Genomic DNA, 17716 nt, shown 5'->3' with positions numbered 1-17716 from the left:
ACTGTTAACCACAAAAACAAAACTTTACCAAATGGAACCCAGAAATCTGACCAGAGGAAATTGGCTCACCACCTAAACCTGTAAGTCAGGACTACAACCCAGAATGCCACACTGATTTCAAACATTCCCTGGATACTCTTTGATTTCTATCTTATCCTGGAAACCCTAATTCTCTGCATGATAGTTTTTACATTCCCTGGACACTCTAAGTCTATGATTGCTGGTTTTCATAGGTCAAAATCTTTAAACAAATTATATCATATATTCTGACTGATCGCATTTCAGTTGTCAAAGCGGTAGTCCAGTTGAGATTGGACTATGACATAATAATCTAGCGCGGTTCCCCTGTCAAGACGTTAATGAGATTTCAGCTTTTACAAAACACTGGACCACAGCTCATCTTATGACACAACTGCTATGACTTTATCAGCACATATTCTACGGGCTTTGCACTGGTTCCTTATAAGCCCCAGAAAATTATTCAGGTTCATGATAATTATGTACATAATTATAAACCAAGCAACCCTGGACTTTCATACCTCTAAATCCATCCTTTGTACACTTATTCCCCCTCTTCACCCAACACAGCACATCTTACTGGATGTTCCTAAGACAAAGACTACTACTTTTGAAGACACTGATTTCTCAGTAGCCGCAGCTAAAGTTGTATATGCTCTTCTAGCTATGCAGCAGGGACACTCTTTACTGAACTTCCACAGCAATCTTTAGTTCTGGCTTTTTGAACACTATTATTGCTTCTTTTAAAAATCTTGCACTTGTATGTATTTTATGAGCCTTGACTGATTCTATTGTGCATGTCAAGACTCTTCTGTGTTTGTTCTTTTTTCCTACCTTGATTGTAGTGTCTGTTTTGCAAATATGTTATTTCAGGAGTGCCAAGAACCTTTAGCATATGTTGTACTTTTCGAATAAAGATGCATTTTAGCATAAAATGCTTGTGTTTCCAGACAAGCGTCCAAGCAGGAATCACAATGTGAAACTTAGAATGACAGAAACATGAGTCACCCTCTGTCAAAGTATTTGATTATCAAAATGCACTTACAACCTTATGAGTTTGGGCTCAATATATGAAGAATTATAGGAGATTATTTGCACAGCTAAAAGGTTTGCCAAATCAAATTACGATAATCTGTCAGTCCGAGGAGACATCTGTAGGCTTAATTGTTTTGAATAAAAGGAGATTTGGTTGTGAAACAACTGGATTTGCTTTGGCAATAAACACATGTTTGGGCCCTGAAAGGAAGAGGCAGTCAAGAAATCAGACCAGGCATGTGACATTGTACAGTCTACATTACTGCAATTCGATGCAGTTATGTCAGCATTGGGGACTGCACATAATGTATATAATCATCTTGAACTGGTGCACAATTCAGCTATCATGAGGGTTACTTGGCCCTCAAAGTACAACCATATTTCTTTCATCATGGGTTCATTCTACTGGCTACCCATTCAATAGAGCTCTGTTGGAAACCAGGATTATCACTCATAGTGTTCTCTGGATTTTATGTATTCTAAATTTAGCTGTTGGTTTACTTGTCAGGCCTTGCAATAAACTGAGGAGGTGCTTCTCTATGTATCAATCTCAAGACCTAGATACGCTTAACCATGTTCCTAACATGAAATCAGAGATTTGAAAGTTTAGGAGGTTTCTTAGGCTATGGTTAGTCAAACACTTGTCCCAACCCTCTATATCACTAGGTTGTACTTAGCAAATGTTATGTTGTAATTTGTGAAGTTTCAATGACTGTGCATTTTATACACAATGGTGAAAATAACATAGCAATCGCCCTCCTCTCCGATGCTATGACTGTCCATTACACAGTTATACTCCTGGGATTAACAGTGTGAGCAGACCACTGCACATCCTTGTATTATATATATATATGGAATGTTTCTCTCCCATTACCCAATCGTTGTCTTTTACATTTGTGTAATCTGGTGATTATTAGTGTTGGCAGGCTTTGATCTTACTGGTACTGTGTACATTGTCTATTCTTCTCTATTATTGGATCCGTCCGGTCTTGTTTTTAAATGCTTTGCATCGTGCTGTTATCATGCTCTCGTCTTGAAACTATACGTAACAATTGCACCTGTCCCTCTTTAGTATCCTACCTACCCCAACTTTAAGCGCTCTGAAACCCTCCTGGGTCTTGTTTGCGATATACACAAATTTATAACTAAATAAATAAATAAAATATAAAAGGTATTTATTTAAAAACATTGCAGTACATAGATGGCATAATTGAAAGTGTGTTGTTTGTGGCAGCAACGAACGATAAAAAAGTAGGGTGGCTTTTTGAGATGTTTTGTGCTTTGATTTAGTTTCAACAGATAGACCTCCACCCATCATCCTTCAGGGTCCAACCAATCAAACACTGGCCGTAGATGGAACTGCTGTGCTCAAGTGCAAAGCAACTGGTGAACCAGCCCCAGGCATCAGTTGGCTGAAGGAAGGACTCAGTTTCCTGGGACGAGATAGTAGAATTTCCATGTTGGAGCAAGGTTCTCTGCAGATCAAGGCTCTACGGGTGAGTTTACACAACCTACAATGTACTGCATGGAGGACGTCCTTCATCAGAACGATGAGTGCTCACAAATTGGGCTCCATGCTTTTAAAAATGTTGCTTTCATGCACAATTCCTACTAAATAAAACACAGGCTTACATGTGACAAACGCACAAGATTCCCAAAGAATATAGAAAATGGATTTCCTGCAATTTAACACATCCAGGATCTGTCCTTTATCTGTGTTTCTCCTCGTGCGCATTATGCTTCCTACTATGAAAATATGAAAGCATTTGCACATATTCATAAGTGGTGGTGGGGGCGGGTTATATTTTTTTGTGCCCATGGAAACATTGATGGATCTCTGTGTGTTTGTGCCATGGGTATATAATGTGATGGTTACTCTCATCAGTAGAAACAGTTACCAATGGTATGCTTTGGCAAATGTGCATGTCTACAAGAGGTTTCTTGGTTGAACAAAAGAACAAATATAAACATTATGGAAACTCTCCTGTATTATCTTCTTTGTGTGCAGGCCTCTGATTCGGGCACGTACACTTGTGTGGCCACAAGTTCAAGCGGGGAGACCTCGTGGAGTGCTGTTTTAGATGTTGCAGGTACAGTGATTTCTTTTGATTGAATTCCATATTATAATTAATAAATTATAATGCTTTTATGCCCATGTGACTTTTATGTATCCAACAAGGAGCATGGCAATTAAAAAAGTAATATTTAATGTTATAAGCAGTTCTATTAATGGTTTATTTAGCACATATTGACTAAATGTTGCAGTCATTTTTGGGAGAAATTTATAATTTTTTATAGAGATAATTTCATCATGATTGATTTTTCCTTCTTTGATTAACTCTGTCGGCATTACTTGTTCAAAGATCTATGAACTCCATTGTCATCCTCGTGAACCTTTGCTTGAATCTTAGAATGGCATTCCTTCACCTTGCAAAGTACAATTGGCACAAAGTAATGACATCTCCATAGAGACGTCTTAATATTACAGGCTGAGCTAAAATGAAAGTGTTTGCATGAATAGACTGACTGCACTTGTCACAGAGAGAGATATGTTTTAACACATGCGCACAATGTTATCATTGTATGTGTTTGTATGTAGTATGTCAAAAGACAAGAACCAAACTGCCACACTTTTTTAGTCTATGAAAGGAGAAAGTAGGTGGGATCAGGCGTGGTATTATGGCTTAACCGACAACTAGGCGAGATGTAACCTTTTGTAAAAAGTAAACTGACTAATTAATTTGTTGAATAGTTCACTCTTGACTACTTTTGTCACATATTCCAAGCACTCTTTACTATAAACTTAAAATCTTTATTACCTCTTCAAAAGGTCTGTATATAAGACCCAAGTGGGGTGGGGAGGGCACTGTAAAGAAGAATGATAGGCTGTGCAACTGATATTTTAATAAGATGATGAAATGTTTGTATTTTAACATGCATATTGACACTTTCCGAGCTGAAGAACAGGATCAACAGATACAAATATTCAATATGGCAAAGGAAGATTTTTACTGATGTTAAAGAAGTTTAAATGTCCTTCTTTTATGTTGCTCCTGCGACAAGGAGAAATTGAAGATCATTGCTAATAAATTCCTGATTGTCTTCCTTTTAAATAAAAAACAGCATTAGAGCCATAGGGAAGATAACAAGGCAATTTAGAGTGGTAAAGAATAAAGAAAAACATGTCTAACGTTTCCTAAGTGGTAAAACTTAGTAGATAACTAAGTGAACATCTAAACCAAGGAGAGCTGGCCCTAAAATATTGCTTCCATTGGAACCTTTAAAAAAACAGTAGCAAATCAGAGAGAAGGAATTGATCCCAAAATAACCCACCAATGTACAGTACTTGAAGTCAGTAAAACATATATTTAAAAAGCTCATTAACTGATAGACCTACCTGCAGCTCTGGGGTACATTACTAAAGGCACCTGCTCAGTATTATTGTGGTGTAAATTAAAATTCACAAATTAAATTGTGTTATTATTTTTATATTATTTTGCACTTGCATTCCGGAATGGGCAATCAGAGTGTGAGGGGTCTGCCCCTTTGTACATAAAACCCTCAAGTATTTTAGGTACACAAGAAACCATAATTCACTTCTTTGCTTGTACAGATAACAACACCAATAGTATTCAATGGAACTCAGTAACTCACTGTTGTAAATTCTTGGGCCTGAACCAAATGATTGTTCAAATAGCGAGAACAAAGCAACGCTGATGATCCCTGATAAAGTAAGCAGGTGTGTGTGTCCTTTCTTATCAACCCAAAAGGAAATCATATATGATGATTTTCCTATAGAAGCACAAAAGAAAATTATTAGTACTGGTTTTTAGGAGTGAATCTTAATGTTCCATATTATTTTTAATGTATTGCATATAGAACTAAGCTTGTGTTAGTAAACTCTGGTATGTGGCTTCCAATAAAATGATCTATGGCTTTGTAATCCTTACAGAACCAGGGACAGCAATATTCAATAAAAATTATGATTTAATTGACCTTCCTGGGCCACCGTCCAAACCTCAAGTCACTGATGTTACGAAGAACAGTGTCACCTTGTCCTGGCAGGCAGGTACACCAGGGAGCCTGCCAGTAAACTCATATATCATTGAAGCTTTCAGGTATGTGAACTATGTCATCCCAGACACTTCCTAGTTTGTTGTAGCTGACATTTAGCTTCAGATTGTCTGGTATTATCACCGCCTGTTGCTATTAACCTTGTGCACTTATTAATAGGTCTTTCATGTTTTCATCATTTTAGTTTGATGTTTATTAAAATTTTGAAAGCACAAAGTGGAGCTTATCTCTATCACCTTTACTTAAATATTACACTCCGACAAATGTTTTCAAGGGGCTAATGAATTGAAAAATATCCTGTGATTCATGAAGTAATGCTTGCATATTATAATGAACACCGTATCAAAACATATTATTAAAAACATTTGCATTTTAATTTCTTTAGTTGGTTGGAAAGCGTCCTAATCAGGAATTATGACATTGACCATAAAATGCAGTAAAGCACTCCAAAAAGCATCTTATGGAAGACATACATATATGAATTGGAATGGATGAAATGGGGGATATTTTACAGAATATTGCTCATAAGCTAAATGCTTTTTTAAAGCTGGAACTTGAATTAAGAACGTTGAAGATTTTCTTTTAAGCAGTTTCCCCTTGTGTGTGATTTTTAATGAAGACAATGATGGTGACACTCATAGGTGCACGAGAACTATGTTCCAGTGATAAAGCAAATGGAGCCGGAGTCTGGGGTGTTATTCAGGAAGACTTCTAAGATCACTGAATATGTGTCATAGAACAAATCTAAAATGGAGGGGACTGTATTATGTATGGGTTGAGTTTGTAATGGGACAAGGATGCAAATTGTGTGTTTTTTGGGTGCTCTTTTGCTGATCATAAGAAAATACACATGCATTATTAGAGATCTTGACACGTGTATGCTTTTTGAGTCTGTCATGTGGGATTGCTGCTAACCCGATCTTACAAAACAATGTTATATTGCGTTTTTCAAAGCATAACAAATCCTTCTATTTTGAAACTTAATACAGAAGCCTAACAAGCAGAACTTAAGGTGTTTCTTTGTGGTTTATTCCAATAACAGTCAATCAGTCAGCAACAGTTGGCAGACAGTGGCTAACCATGTGAAGACCACACTTTATACAGTAAAAGGACTTCGACCCAACACTATATATCTTTTTATGGTGAGAGCAATCAACAACCAGGGTCTGAGTGACCCCAGCACCATGTCGGATCCTGTGCGGACGCAAGGTAATTGTGCTACAAAAAACATAGTGTGTTATGTTATCCATTCATTAAATTATTAATGCTTCTACTTCACATTTAACTAGATAACCTTTTTCACTTCGCCCTATGAAGGCAGTTAAAGTACACACTTCCCTTTCTTCATAACTGCATATTTTTCTTTTTAATACCTGGTCATAAAATATAAATATGATGCTATCTAAATTTCATTTGTATGTCTCCTTTGTTGGTTGTTTGGTTTTGCCTCTTAGTGCACCCATCTTGATTAAATACAATAATTTACATTTATATCGAACACTCACTCCAGTGTAGATCAGATTTCCCTAGAAAATGCATAAGGTAGAAAGATAAAGGTTGCATGTCGACATCGCCAAATGTCAAAAAGTATGTTTTATCCAGTGGTGCTGTTAATTATGTTGGCCTAAGCAACCATGTGTACAAGGATTCAATCTTCAACAGTAGACATTGAAAGGAAAGGAAACTCTGGTACTTGATTCACCCATGTTCCATTACGTTTCCGGTATTAGAGATACTCTGACACTATATTTCTCATCCCTGCAAATGTGGGTGGTGGAGAACCCTCAGTGAACAAATACATTTTAATTAATTTAGAGGATGAAATACTCCAGGTACCTATTAGGACCATGATAAGCAGAACACATTTTATGGTATCAACCAACTCAATTTGGTGTGCTTTGTTCTTTTCTTGAGTGGCAGGAGAAACACAGGAGGGTTCTTGTTTGTCTTGGTTAAGATGCAGTTTGTGGTGGATTCGGACTGTGGTTTTGATTAGTAGGAGTCATTGGCAGGGGACATAGTATTTGTAGAAGCATTAATCACACTAAGGTGTAATTGAAAGCATGATGGCGGAAGTCACGTTGGCTTATTGCTTGCTAGTTTATTGATGACAGATACTGCTACTAGTTCCAAGGTTGATTGAGGGTGGTTTGTGTGGGTTACAAAAGGTGAAGTGAGGCAGGAAGCGGAGTAGGTGAGTAGTATCTACCAAGCATAGTTTTAGGCCTAATTTTTTAAAAGTGTCTGTGATGTAAACATGGATTGGTGAAGCAAAACTTTTTTAAGACAAAGAATGGCTTACTCTTACTAACCTGTTGAATGGTTTTATGTATGTATGTGGTTTGTATTTCCGGATGCAGACAAAGCCCTTACCCTGCCCTTTTCTTTAGGGAAGTATTCACTCTCTGCAAACAATTCTCATTTCTTAATTGCATGAATACTGCAGTGAATACCTTAAAATAGATCAATTAGATTTTGCTAGGTGTATTCCTCAGTGTTAAGCCACACCTGAAGTATTTTAAGTAGATTGTGGAGCCAGTGTGGCAAGAGAATTATCAAACCAAAAACACAGCAGCTAGTCTAAACCTATACCATAATTATGGTGACCATGGGAAGAATGAACTACAATGCCTTTTGGCACTGAACCCTCATCCACAGATTTGCCTATCCTAACTTTCTTCATTTTAAAACTTCCCATCTAGTATGAGCTAACAATAAACAAGATTACTCAGAGCTTTTGCAAAAGTAAAGCCTTTTGGGTTCATATGTCCATCACTAACCCCCCTAGAAATATAGAGGTACTTATACAGTGGACTATGCTGCACAGCTAAATTTCCATTCAAGCATACTCAGTCACTAAAAGCAGTCCAAGATGCCTCTGGCCTCTTTCTCTAAGAGTCCAAGAGGGGTCACATATTGTTCCTAACCCCCCTCCCCCCATTGAAGAGAGATTCCTCTTTAAGAAACATTTCTTGTTCTTCACGTAAATACGTCAGAAGGTAATCTAACCCCACAAATACTAGACTTGCCTAATGCCTAGATAGCTAAGAAAAAAAAAACTTTCTACTTCCCATCCTCCGTCGCTGTTACCGCATGTTCAAGCTCATAGAATCATGTTACCTGAACACAAGTGCTCTCTTGGGAAATCTTAATATCAAAATGTGTGAGGCATGGTGTTTCTGAATTACACATATTGTTGTGTATCCTGCACCCTCCTTGGTATCTTTAGGCTCATCTGTAAAAAAAAGCATTTGTATATAACTATAAACCAGGCATGCATTTACAAGACATGCACATGAGTGCTACCTCACTATGCACGTGACCGAATACCATCCTTGAAACTGACATTAAATGAATGCCCTTCTCAATACATCTTGCTCTGCTACATTAGCCCTTTAAAAATCAGTGTGATTTGAATGGCACTTAACAACATTTTTCTGAGAAATGTGAGCACCTTGCTTACCCAATCTCTGCGGGATCTTGAGTGAATAGTGCCAGCTGTCTGCTTCAGGGTTGCGATTCATGCCATGAAATGACTGACAAGTGCAGATCATTTCATATATATCATTTTATGAGCAGCACCATGAAAGGTTTCTAAAAAAAACATCCGCATCGGTGAAACTGAAGTTCAGCCTTCTCGCTTACACTCTGCATTATCAGTGTAATGCCTTATTATCTACCGCCTCGCTCAGATACCTTAAATAACTGCTTTCAACAACACAGAAAGTGATAAAACAGGTGGCCCCATAATATGAATCATACTTTAATGAATAATCTGTAGGTAATTACAATGATTTGCAAATGTGAAATCCCATTAACTGAAGAAGTAGCTGCTGATATGCTCAGCCAAGTGCAGGTGCTTCTTTTAATAATAATCAGGATGAAAAAGGTTCTTAATGGATGAATTAGCCTTTTGTAAAGACCAGCGGGATTTGTTTTTTTTCATTTTTAAGCGGGCAGCGACATCCGTCTGTTAACACACAAATCTTCAGCTGAACTTGTCAGATTGATACTTCAATTAGCTGATCAATAAGACAGGCAGGTATTTGTTTCAGAGGCTTCAGTTCATTCAAAAACCCTACATAGTTATGGTAATTTACTGAATAAATGTGGTAAGCATGCTCATGTTTTTGGGTCTGAATGTACATTTTTTATCCTGATGAACCTAGAAGATTTTTTGATTATAACATGAGATCCAAATGAGAAACACAGAATACTTAAAGATAACTTTCTGTGCATAAAAATAAAGCAGTTTTCCTATTGATTTCTGCTGACTCGTGACATTACATGCTGCAAATAAATTAATTGTTTAGCATTTGGCCCTTAACTATGCACTTAAAGGACTGCATAACACGACTTCCCATACAATAGTTCTCACCAGCAGTTTACAATTAGGTGTTCTATTTTGTGGCTTTCACCAACAAAACGTTTGCTAGTCATCACAAAATGAACATGTCCTGTGTGCACTCGATTGCTTAGTGTTTAACAGTCGAGGCTGTAAAAAAGATTGTACATCATTTAACAGTTAATTGTGTTTCTCAATATGATCGAGGAAAGCTCTGCGGTCAGGTCTGCAGCGGGCACTGCCTTCGCCTCATGTTGAAGAAAGAGATGCGAAAGTAGAGTTTAGCAGAAGAAAGTCTTGCAAACAGATAGTCTCTCTAGATATGGTTTCCTAAATTCCTGGACAGAGAAGCCTAGATGGTGATACACGTTTGAGAAAAACAGGAATGCAAATGAGTGTCGAGTCCTCGGCATGGGAGGAATGTGCTCTCTCTCTTTCACTGTAGCAGATTGGGCTTGTTTTTTGGACAGTTGCCAGTTTCCACGCTTGGTATTTTGTTAAAATAACTGTAAAGGCCTCATTCGCAAAGCTATTTCAGTGTTTACTCTGACTTGCACATGCAAATGTCATTTTTGGGGGGGATTGCAGGCGCCTTACACAAGGAGGTTTTTTGTGTGTATAAATCACCTATTGTGTGTGGTAACGTGCTGAAAGTTTTGACGGGATGTACACATTTGGGAGTATTCGCAGACTTTGTCTGAACTGTTTCCACTGTAGAGTTTTTGGGAGATTTACTTCCATCAACATCAAAAGCTGAGGCCCATTGTTTGAGGCAGTAACATACCCCGCTTAGAAATGTATACATTTTTACTCTAAAGATGCCAAACCTGGTACTCTTAAAAGAAAGTCTACATGTCTGGAAAGGTTTTGCGCAAATATAGAAAGTTCGATGGGAGGTTGAGGAGAGGAGTTGGACTAACCGTTAGGGCGCTCGACCTCGGACCTGGGGGAACTGGGTTCGAGTCTCAGTAATGACGCTAAACATCCTGTGATTCTGGGCAAATCACTTAATCTCCCTGTGCCTAACAAAAAATGAATGTGTGTCCTCATGTAATGTAACTGGTGTTATGTAAAGCACTCTGATACCTGATTGGATTCGGGTCAAGTTCGCGCTATATAAAACTCTGCAAAAAAAAAAAAAAGCGTGAGACATGAGGAAATTAGTTCCCCACTCGTACCTAAAAATTATACAATGTGCAGTGTTTCATGTTGCTAAACTGCACATCCCGCTATACAGGCAACACGTGGAAAAAAATAGTTTTTTTGTTATTCTTTTACGTGTATGTAATCTAGTGAGACAAGATTGATGTAATGGTCAAATTTGATTAATAATAATGTATTTTCTGCCTGAATCTCATATTGTGCGTCTAGCAAGACGTCACCCGTACTCATGGCGGATGTCCTGCCGTTCACTCCTACTCCCCTCGCTTTTGGCTGAGAGCGCTGGCGATTTTATTTCAAAATGGAACCGACAAATTAAATGAATGAGTGGAGGAGACATGAGCCCAGGTGTTTCATGTCACAGCTGAAGACTCCTCTTATCAAGCAGTGCGTCATAACATTATAAACTCACTACTGCAATACAGTCTGAGGAGCACCCCCTCTTCCTCAGTACCACCAGTCTCCTACCTCACCCCATGAATGTCCTGGTCTTCTCGATTCTCTGTGCTCCTTACTGGGACAAGATGTACCCACTACCAACATCTACCTCTTCTTCTTCCTATCCCTTTTTATAGCACGGATCATATGTATGTGCATTACATGTATACATCTAATGCGAATATCTTTTATAGCAAACTTTTTGCTTTGAGGTAGGACCATCCCACATACTCTGATCCAAAAGTCCTGTGGCATTTTTGAGGGTGAGATTTTCTTTGTTGTTTGTCGTAGTAGATGGGCCGGCCCTGAGTGCTTAAGGAAGGAGAAAAATAAGATTTGCGTAAAAGTATTTCCCCATGGTGAGCTTCTGCAATGAACAAGATTCTAGTATAGCTTTTGCCAAGAGTCATATTTCCGGTACAGGGACTGAGTCACATTGCTGTAAATTGTGGAAAGAGAAAGGCTGTTGACTTTAGTTTCGTTTGCTTCAGGGTTATCATTACTTGTTTATGGCTGTTACCCTTAATCTTTTCCTGCTTAACCTACAGTCTTCAGAGATCTGATTGAAACATGGTATACTGCCCCAGCAGAGCTAGTTCCACCACATTTGATGCCTGGTCTACACTTTCAATGGCCAACCAGAACACTGGTTGGTGTGGGTGCAGTGGGTAACAGTATATATTTATGCCAGGTCTGATGTTGCAGTGGACTAATGTGGTCACAGCAAGGATATGTATTTGACCCCATGGCCACAGAGTTGGACTCTGTCTAGTGTTCAGGAAATGTAAATAAACCTGTGTCGACATTGCTATTCCATAATTGTAATCCCAATCCGTATCAATATCAATTGGACATATGCTTTTGCAGATAAAGGATGCAAAGAACCCTCTGATGTGAATGTCCTAATGTATGTTACTGTATAGTGGCCTAAAATTAACCCTAATTTGTTTGCCAATGTTTTTTTTCCTGTATTTTTCTGAACCATCACTTTATATGTTTATTGGCAGACATCAGTCCTCCAGCACAGGGAATAGACCACAGACAAGTACAAAAAGAACTGGGTGATGTAATTGTTCGGCTACACAATCCTGTTGTATTGACCCCAACAACTATTCAAGTTACCTGGACGGTAAGTTCTCCATAAAGCACTGCTATCCTCCGCTCGTTCGCGGTTCGTGATTAAAATGAACGTTCCTGACCTCAGTTGTCATGATTGATTCTTATTTCTTAGTGCAATAGCTTCAGCATACATGTTTCCAGGCAGTAGTTTTTTTTTCTTCAGTTATTTTCTGCACTCCAAACCTTCAAAAGCTTTAGATAAAAAGTAACTAAAATATACACTGAATGACTTCTCATTAGTGCCCGAAATTAGATAATTCTGGTAAATAGCGTGCAATTGTCTGGGACAGATATAGATTTATGGCAGCACCTTTCTGTTAAATTCAAAAGATGTCTAAAAAATATTGAAATATTCCCAACAGAATATATTTTCCACTTCACTTCTTTGCAGCAAAAGCCAGCTGGAGACATTTCCAACAATTGCCAGGCGTTGTTTACTATTAGAGTTGCACCTCTGTAATTTCCAGAAATACTAGTCGTGCTGATAAGTGGAAATAATGTTTGTTTCTGGACAGATTTTCACACTGTGCTATTACTGATGGAACACCCTGCACTTGGCATACGCTACTCTTGATTCCAGTGACGATTCACACTCAAAGGAAGCTTATTCTAACTACACATGACTCATCCCTCATCGATGACCTAAGGAACTATTCGAACACTTGTAATAGGTAGACGTACTTTGTACTTGCACCCAGCATTCCACATTATCCCACCTTCCCAGAGTAAGTCAAACAGCAGTTGAAAGAATACAGAATAATACAGAGAGTCAGCGACCAATTATGAGTTTGGCGCCCCATAGGACCGCCAAACTTGGAGTGGAGGTGCAGTGGTGGTCGGGGACTGCCGCACCAGTGGACTCACCATTGTATTACAACTACGGCGGTCGGACCATCATAGGACCACTGCAACCACCATGGAGCACCATCCCTTGTGGTGGCGCAGTGGTCTAAGGGATGCAATATTCTGGCTGTGCTGCTGTGGCACCATCACGCATATTATGAGTTTCCACAGATTTCAGGGTGGTGAGCCCACCATGAAACCTGTGGCAGTGAGAAAACTAAGGGGGCCCTACTTATTTGGCACCACCATAAGAACACAAAAGAACTGCCAAACTCATAATCAAGTCCCTTAATTAGATAGAGCATGTCCTACACCTAAATTATCTTTGTGGTGTGTAAGTCTTACATAGGAAAAATAGGATTTTAAAGTTCCCCCAAACCACAGTACATGCTTGTCACTGTGACATGGTGTACAGTCATCCTAATCTGGTACAGACCACATATTTTTGAAAATCACACAAGAGGCGGTGTCATGATGAGGCCCAAGGCCTCAACCATAGCCCCTGTCAATTCATTCAACCTGCTATTTGGCAGACTAAGAGCTTCATTTTCAGACAGTTCGGCTCGGAAACAGTGAGGCGAGGTGTACCTGTTTGTGAGTCGTGCTATCTAAAACAGTACAGGCTCATAAAAATATGCGTTCAGCGGAACTCATCTTGATACAGCCAAAGGGAAACAAGTTAAAACTAGGCTTCTGAAAATATATTTTCTAAATGCATTTAACAATTTAAGTTTTGATCAAATTTATGTTTTAGAGGAGGAACATCTTTTGAGCATATTTTACCATTGCTGCAGAATTGTAGTGAAGCAATATTCCTCAAAGCGCCTTGGTGCTTCATCTAGAGCAAAGAGCGCTACATAAATGCAGCTATAATACCATACAACGGGCTTAGAAAATAATTCACATTGATATGCTGGCTATACTGAGTATCCTGTGATGAGGAACAATCCAGTGGACGGTGACTGGCATTATGATGTGCCATCTGAAAAGTTTAAAACTCTGACACCAACACATTGAATATTACGACTATCAAACTCGTAAAAAGACATACTGTTTTACAGACATATACATGACTACTCCTCCTAAACATTTTTAAGAGTAGAGACATCATGTCTTACAATATGATAAAAAAAACACCAAAAACCACCCAAGTAGACATGATATGGTATTTTTAAAAGGATTAAACTGTTTCTACTAGAGACAATTCCCCAGTGAAGCAGAATGTTGATATCCCCTTGGGCTAAAACAAGACGCCCTGTGATGTTCTGCCAATCACACCCTCTGATTGATTGAGCATTCACATATGCTTCATGGTATACGGAAATCACCCAGCGACTGTAATTAAAAATAAGTCTGCTATATGCAAAACAATTTGTTTTTCATTTTTGTAACTGGTGGGCTGGAATTAGAATTAGATGTTCATTATCTGCTGGTGCACTCTTAAGATTTTTAACACAGATGGAACAATTGCTGAAGGCGATGCTGTGGGGGAATTTTGCACTGGAGATTAAGGGCTGAGAATTTGCATGCCCAAGTGTATTCTGGATCGTGTGCTCAGACTGTAACTAATTGGGCTCTTCTCAGCCAGCCACAGTTGGGGGGCATGCAGAGCTTCAGTTCTTTGGAGCAGTTAAAGAGATTTATGTAATAATGTATCCGCTTCTAAATGGTGATTTTTATTCATGACATGAGATGAAGAAGAATTGAGAAGAAAACAATGGAGTCCAAAAGTTACAACTTGACATTTTCTCAACAACGATCCCACAGAGGAAACATCGGGCTCAGAGCCCTGGGCGGATGCACCCGGCATTCGCCACTCTCGCTTGCTTGAAGTGATGATCAGTTACAGAATGAGCTCCTCAGACTCCAGTAGTGTGCGGCCGTAAGAGTGCTGTGGTTAGCTTTATATACCATTTGTTTTGAAGTTTTTAAGGCACAACCCAAAAGGATGTCCTTGCACCGATCTCAAATGGACCAAAGGAAAACAAGGTGAAAAAAAGTTTCTGCCTGATATTGCAACAGTTGAATTTAAATGGATGAATTGATAGATGCAGTAAGTTTGCTTTTGCTGTGTCTGGATTTTATCCATAGCAAGTGAATGCTTAGCTGGGAATTCACTTGAGGCATACCCTGCACAATGAATTCTCAGTGGAGATTCACCTAAGTGAGAAATGGGAATAGGATGTGGGTGAAGCACCTAACAACCACATGGCCCTGCCAGCCTCGTGGTGTCTGCCGAGTGAATAAGGTTGCCTTGGTAGACCTGCACACAGGGTTGTGTGGCTAGACATCACTCGCGGTTGACAGGTGGGGCTAACACTGTAATGCTGTGGCATTGATAGGCTGTGTGAAAGGAGGAGGGAAACCAGCTCAAGGGGAGCAGTTACTTCAATGGGGCCTTCTTCATACTCTGGAGACAGCATTCACTTCAGTGTAGTGAGAATATACAGTGATGCATTGAAGCTGTGAAACAGGCAGTGGAAAAATCCATGTGGTGAAATCACTAACTGTCTCTATTGCTTTGGATTTGCGGAAGAAAACACAGAGAATCCTGTGCTAGGGTCATTTTGCTAGTTTCAATAAAATGTTAAATATTATTTTCAGGATTGCACCTATGTGGGCATTAACGATCATATAATAGCCATTGAAGATTCCAACCCTATTTTAGTGAGAGTTACATTTAAAAGAATGCCCACTTTAAAGTATTAGTGTTACAGTTATACTTGTCTAATTTCATCACACACACAGTGCAGGTTGGTGCACGTGTTCATTGTCTTACTCTTTCGCTAGCCATATTTAAATGTCCAGTGTTTTATGCTAATCTTATGTTTTCATTGCTTGTTGACATTATGCAAAGTGAAAAACTGAGCTCCTAAATCAGTGTTTAATTATTCTTCATTAGAAATTGATGTTAACATTGTTTCAATGCTAGTCTTTCTTGTTTTCCACTGCTCTTATTTCTTAGAACGTGGATACTTGCAGTATAGTTTCTTCCACTAACTTGAACATGTAAAACATACACGCGAGAGGGTGTAGCAAACAAATGCACAAGATGGCATTTCCAGAAAAAACAAGCTCTAAATGAATCTTCTTTCCGCAAAAATGATTATTTTGGGGGACAGTAGATTATCAACCCATAGAGTGATGGCTTCTCAGGAAAAAACAACCACAATTCAGAAATAGATCTACTGAGGTTTCAGATGAACCATAGCATTGGCAAGCTGACAAGTAAACTATGTAAGGTATTTCGAAAATGAAAAGAAGACACTTGTGGGATGAGACAATTCCTGTTAATCAGCTTCCCTTTTTTCAATTTTTTTTCTTGCAGATGCTTTAGCTGAGATGAGATATCGGGCCATACGTAGGTACCTAAATACCGGTCGGTAACGGCCGAAAATCGGTAAATTTCCCGTTACCGACCGGTATTTAGGCAATTGAGATGTAGGAGGCTGGATTTAAGGATTCGGTAATTTACTGATTCGTTATTATAAGGAATCGGTAAAATAGGGAGCACTCAAGCGAGTGCATTTTTGTTTTAAGGATTCGTTATTTACCACCAACTACAGGTTGGTGGTAAATACCCAATACCTTTTAAAAAGCAATTGTGTGCTTTTCTAGAGATGCCATGTGGCAGACCTACATGCCCTTAGGGCATGTATGTGCGCCACATGTGCACACATGCACGATTCAGGGGTGCGACAGGGTGTCAATGTGACACCCTGCCACCCTTGAATATGCTTCCCCTATTACCGATTCGGTATTTACCGAATCGGTAATAGTGAATGGCTTCCCATTCATTCCTATGGGCCTCCAGGCCCATAGGAATGACTAGGAAGGTATTCCTTATTACCGATTCGGTAAATACCGAATCAGTAATAACAAATATTACCGATTCGGTAAAATTTACCAATTTTTTTACCTACATTCTATTTACCGATTCTTAAATACCGAATCGGTAAATTTCGGTATTTAGGAATCGGTAATTAGAAATTACCTACATATGGCCCTTCATCTCTTCTATCTAGTTATTATGCCCAGACTTGTGGTGAAGGGTGCAGATGAGTATCAATTGCTCAGTTATTCAGCTCACCATATTAACTATAGTTATATATAAGATCCTTTACTGATATGAATCCTAATAAGAGGAACTGATTAGCAGGAACTGGAAGATTTGTCAAATGCTAATAAAACGTAAGGTGGAGAGCAAGAAGTTACAAGATGGGAAGCATTTCAAATCACGAGAGAATTCTGGAAAATATTGGGATTGACTCTAGTATTCTTGATTAATCGAGATAAATGTGATTTTGGAGGGAAAAAGTGCCCCCTTTCAAAAAGTGTGATACTAGATTGATTGAAATTGTGTTCTAGTGATCTGTGACCCAAAGCCACTACAATGCAGTTGTGGCTCCTGGAACGAATGTAAGAGAATGCCACGAACACCTTATCTCAATACAAAAATGTATTTTATTCTATTGAAAACATGTCATCAACATCTCGGAATAAACTATTTATATAGTCACATAATGACACAAAAATCAAGACTGATATCTAGTAAATGTTTCTTAGATTACTTTTAATTCTATGTAGTAGCCAACACAGCACACATAATTTCATAATAAGTAACCACCTATTACTGTTTTGCCTGACCACCAATAATTCAATTACTTGTAAATATCGCATCAT

The 17716-nt window shown here is 38.7% G+C and overlaps 1 protein-coding gene across 13 annotated transcripts in view; it reads left to right on the top strand.

Moving 5' to 3' along the window:
- ROBO2 (roundabout guidance receptor 2) overlaps positions 1-17716 on the top strand; it is a 746476-nt gene that overhangs the window by 605040 nt on the left and 123720 nt on the right. For all 13 annotated transcript variants that reach the window (XM_085623038.1, XM_085623035.1, XM_085623037.1 and 10 more), the window contains exons 9-13: positions 2344-2549; positions 3062-3143; positions 5006-5171; positions 6170-6336; positions 12079-12200. In XM_085623038.1, coding sequence (XP_085479164.1) covers positions 2344-2549; positions 3062-3143; positions 5006-5171; positions 6170-6336; positions 12079-12200 — 743 coding nt within the window. The remainder of the gene's footprint in view (positions 1-2343; positions 2550-3061; positions 3144-5005; positions 5172-6169; positions 6337-12078; positions 12201-17716) is intronic.

Source organism: Triturus cristatus, chromosome 8, assembly GCF_964204655.1.
Source record: "Triturus cristatus chromosome 8, aTriCri1.1, whole genome shotgun sequence".
NCBI lineage: Eukaryota > Metazoa > Chordata > Amphibia > Caudata > Salamandridae > Triturus > Triturus cristatus.
The sequence above is the reverse complement of the archived record's forward strand: the minus strand, read 5'-3'. Positions and strand labels throughout refer to the sequence as shown.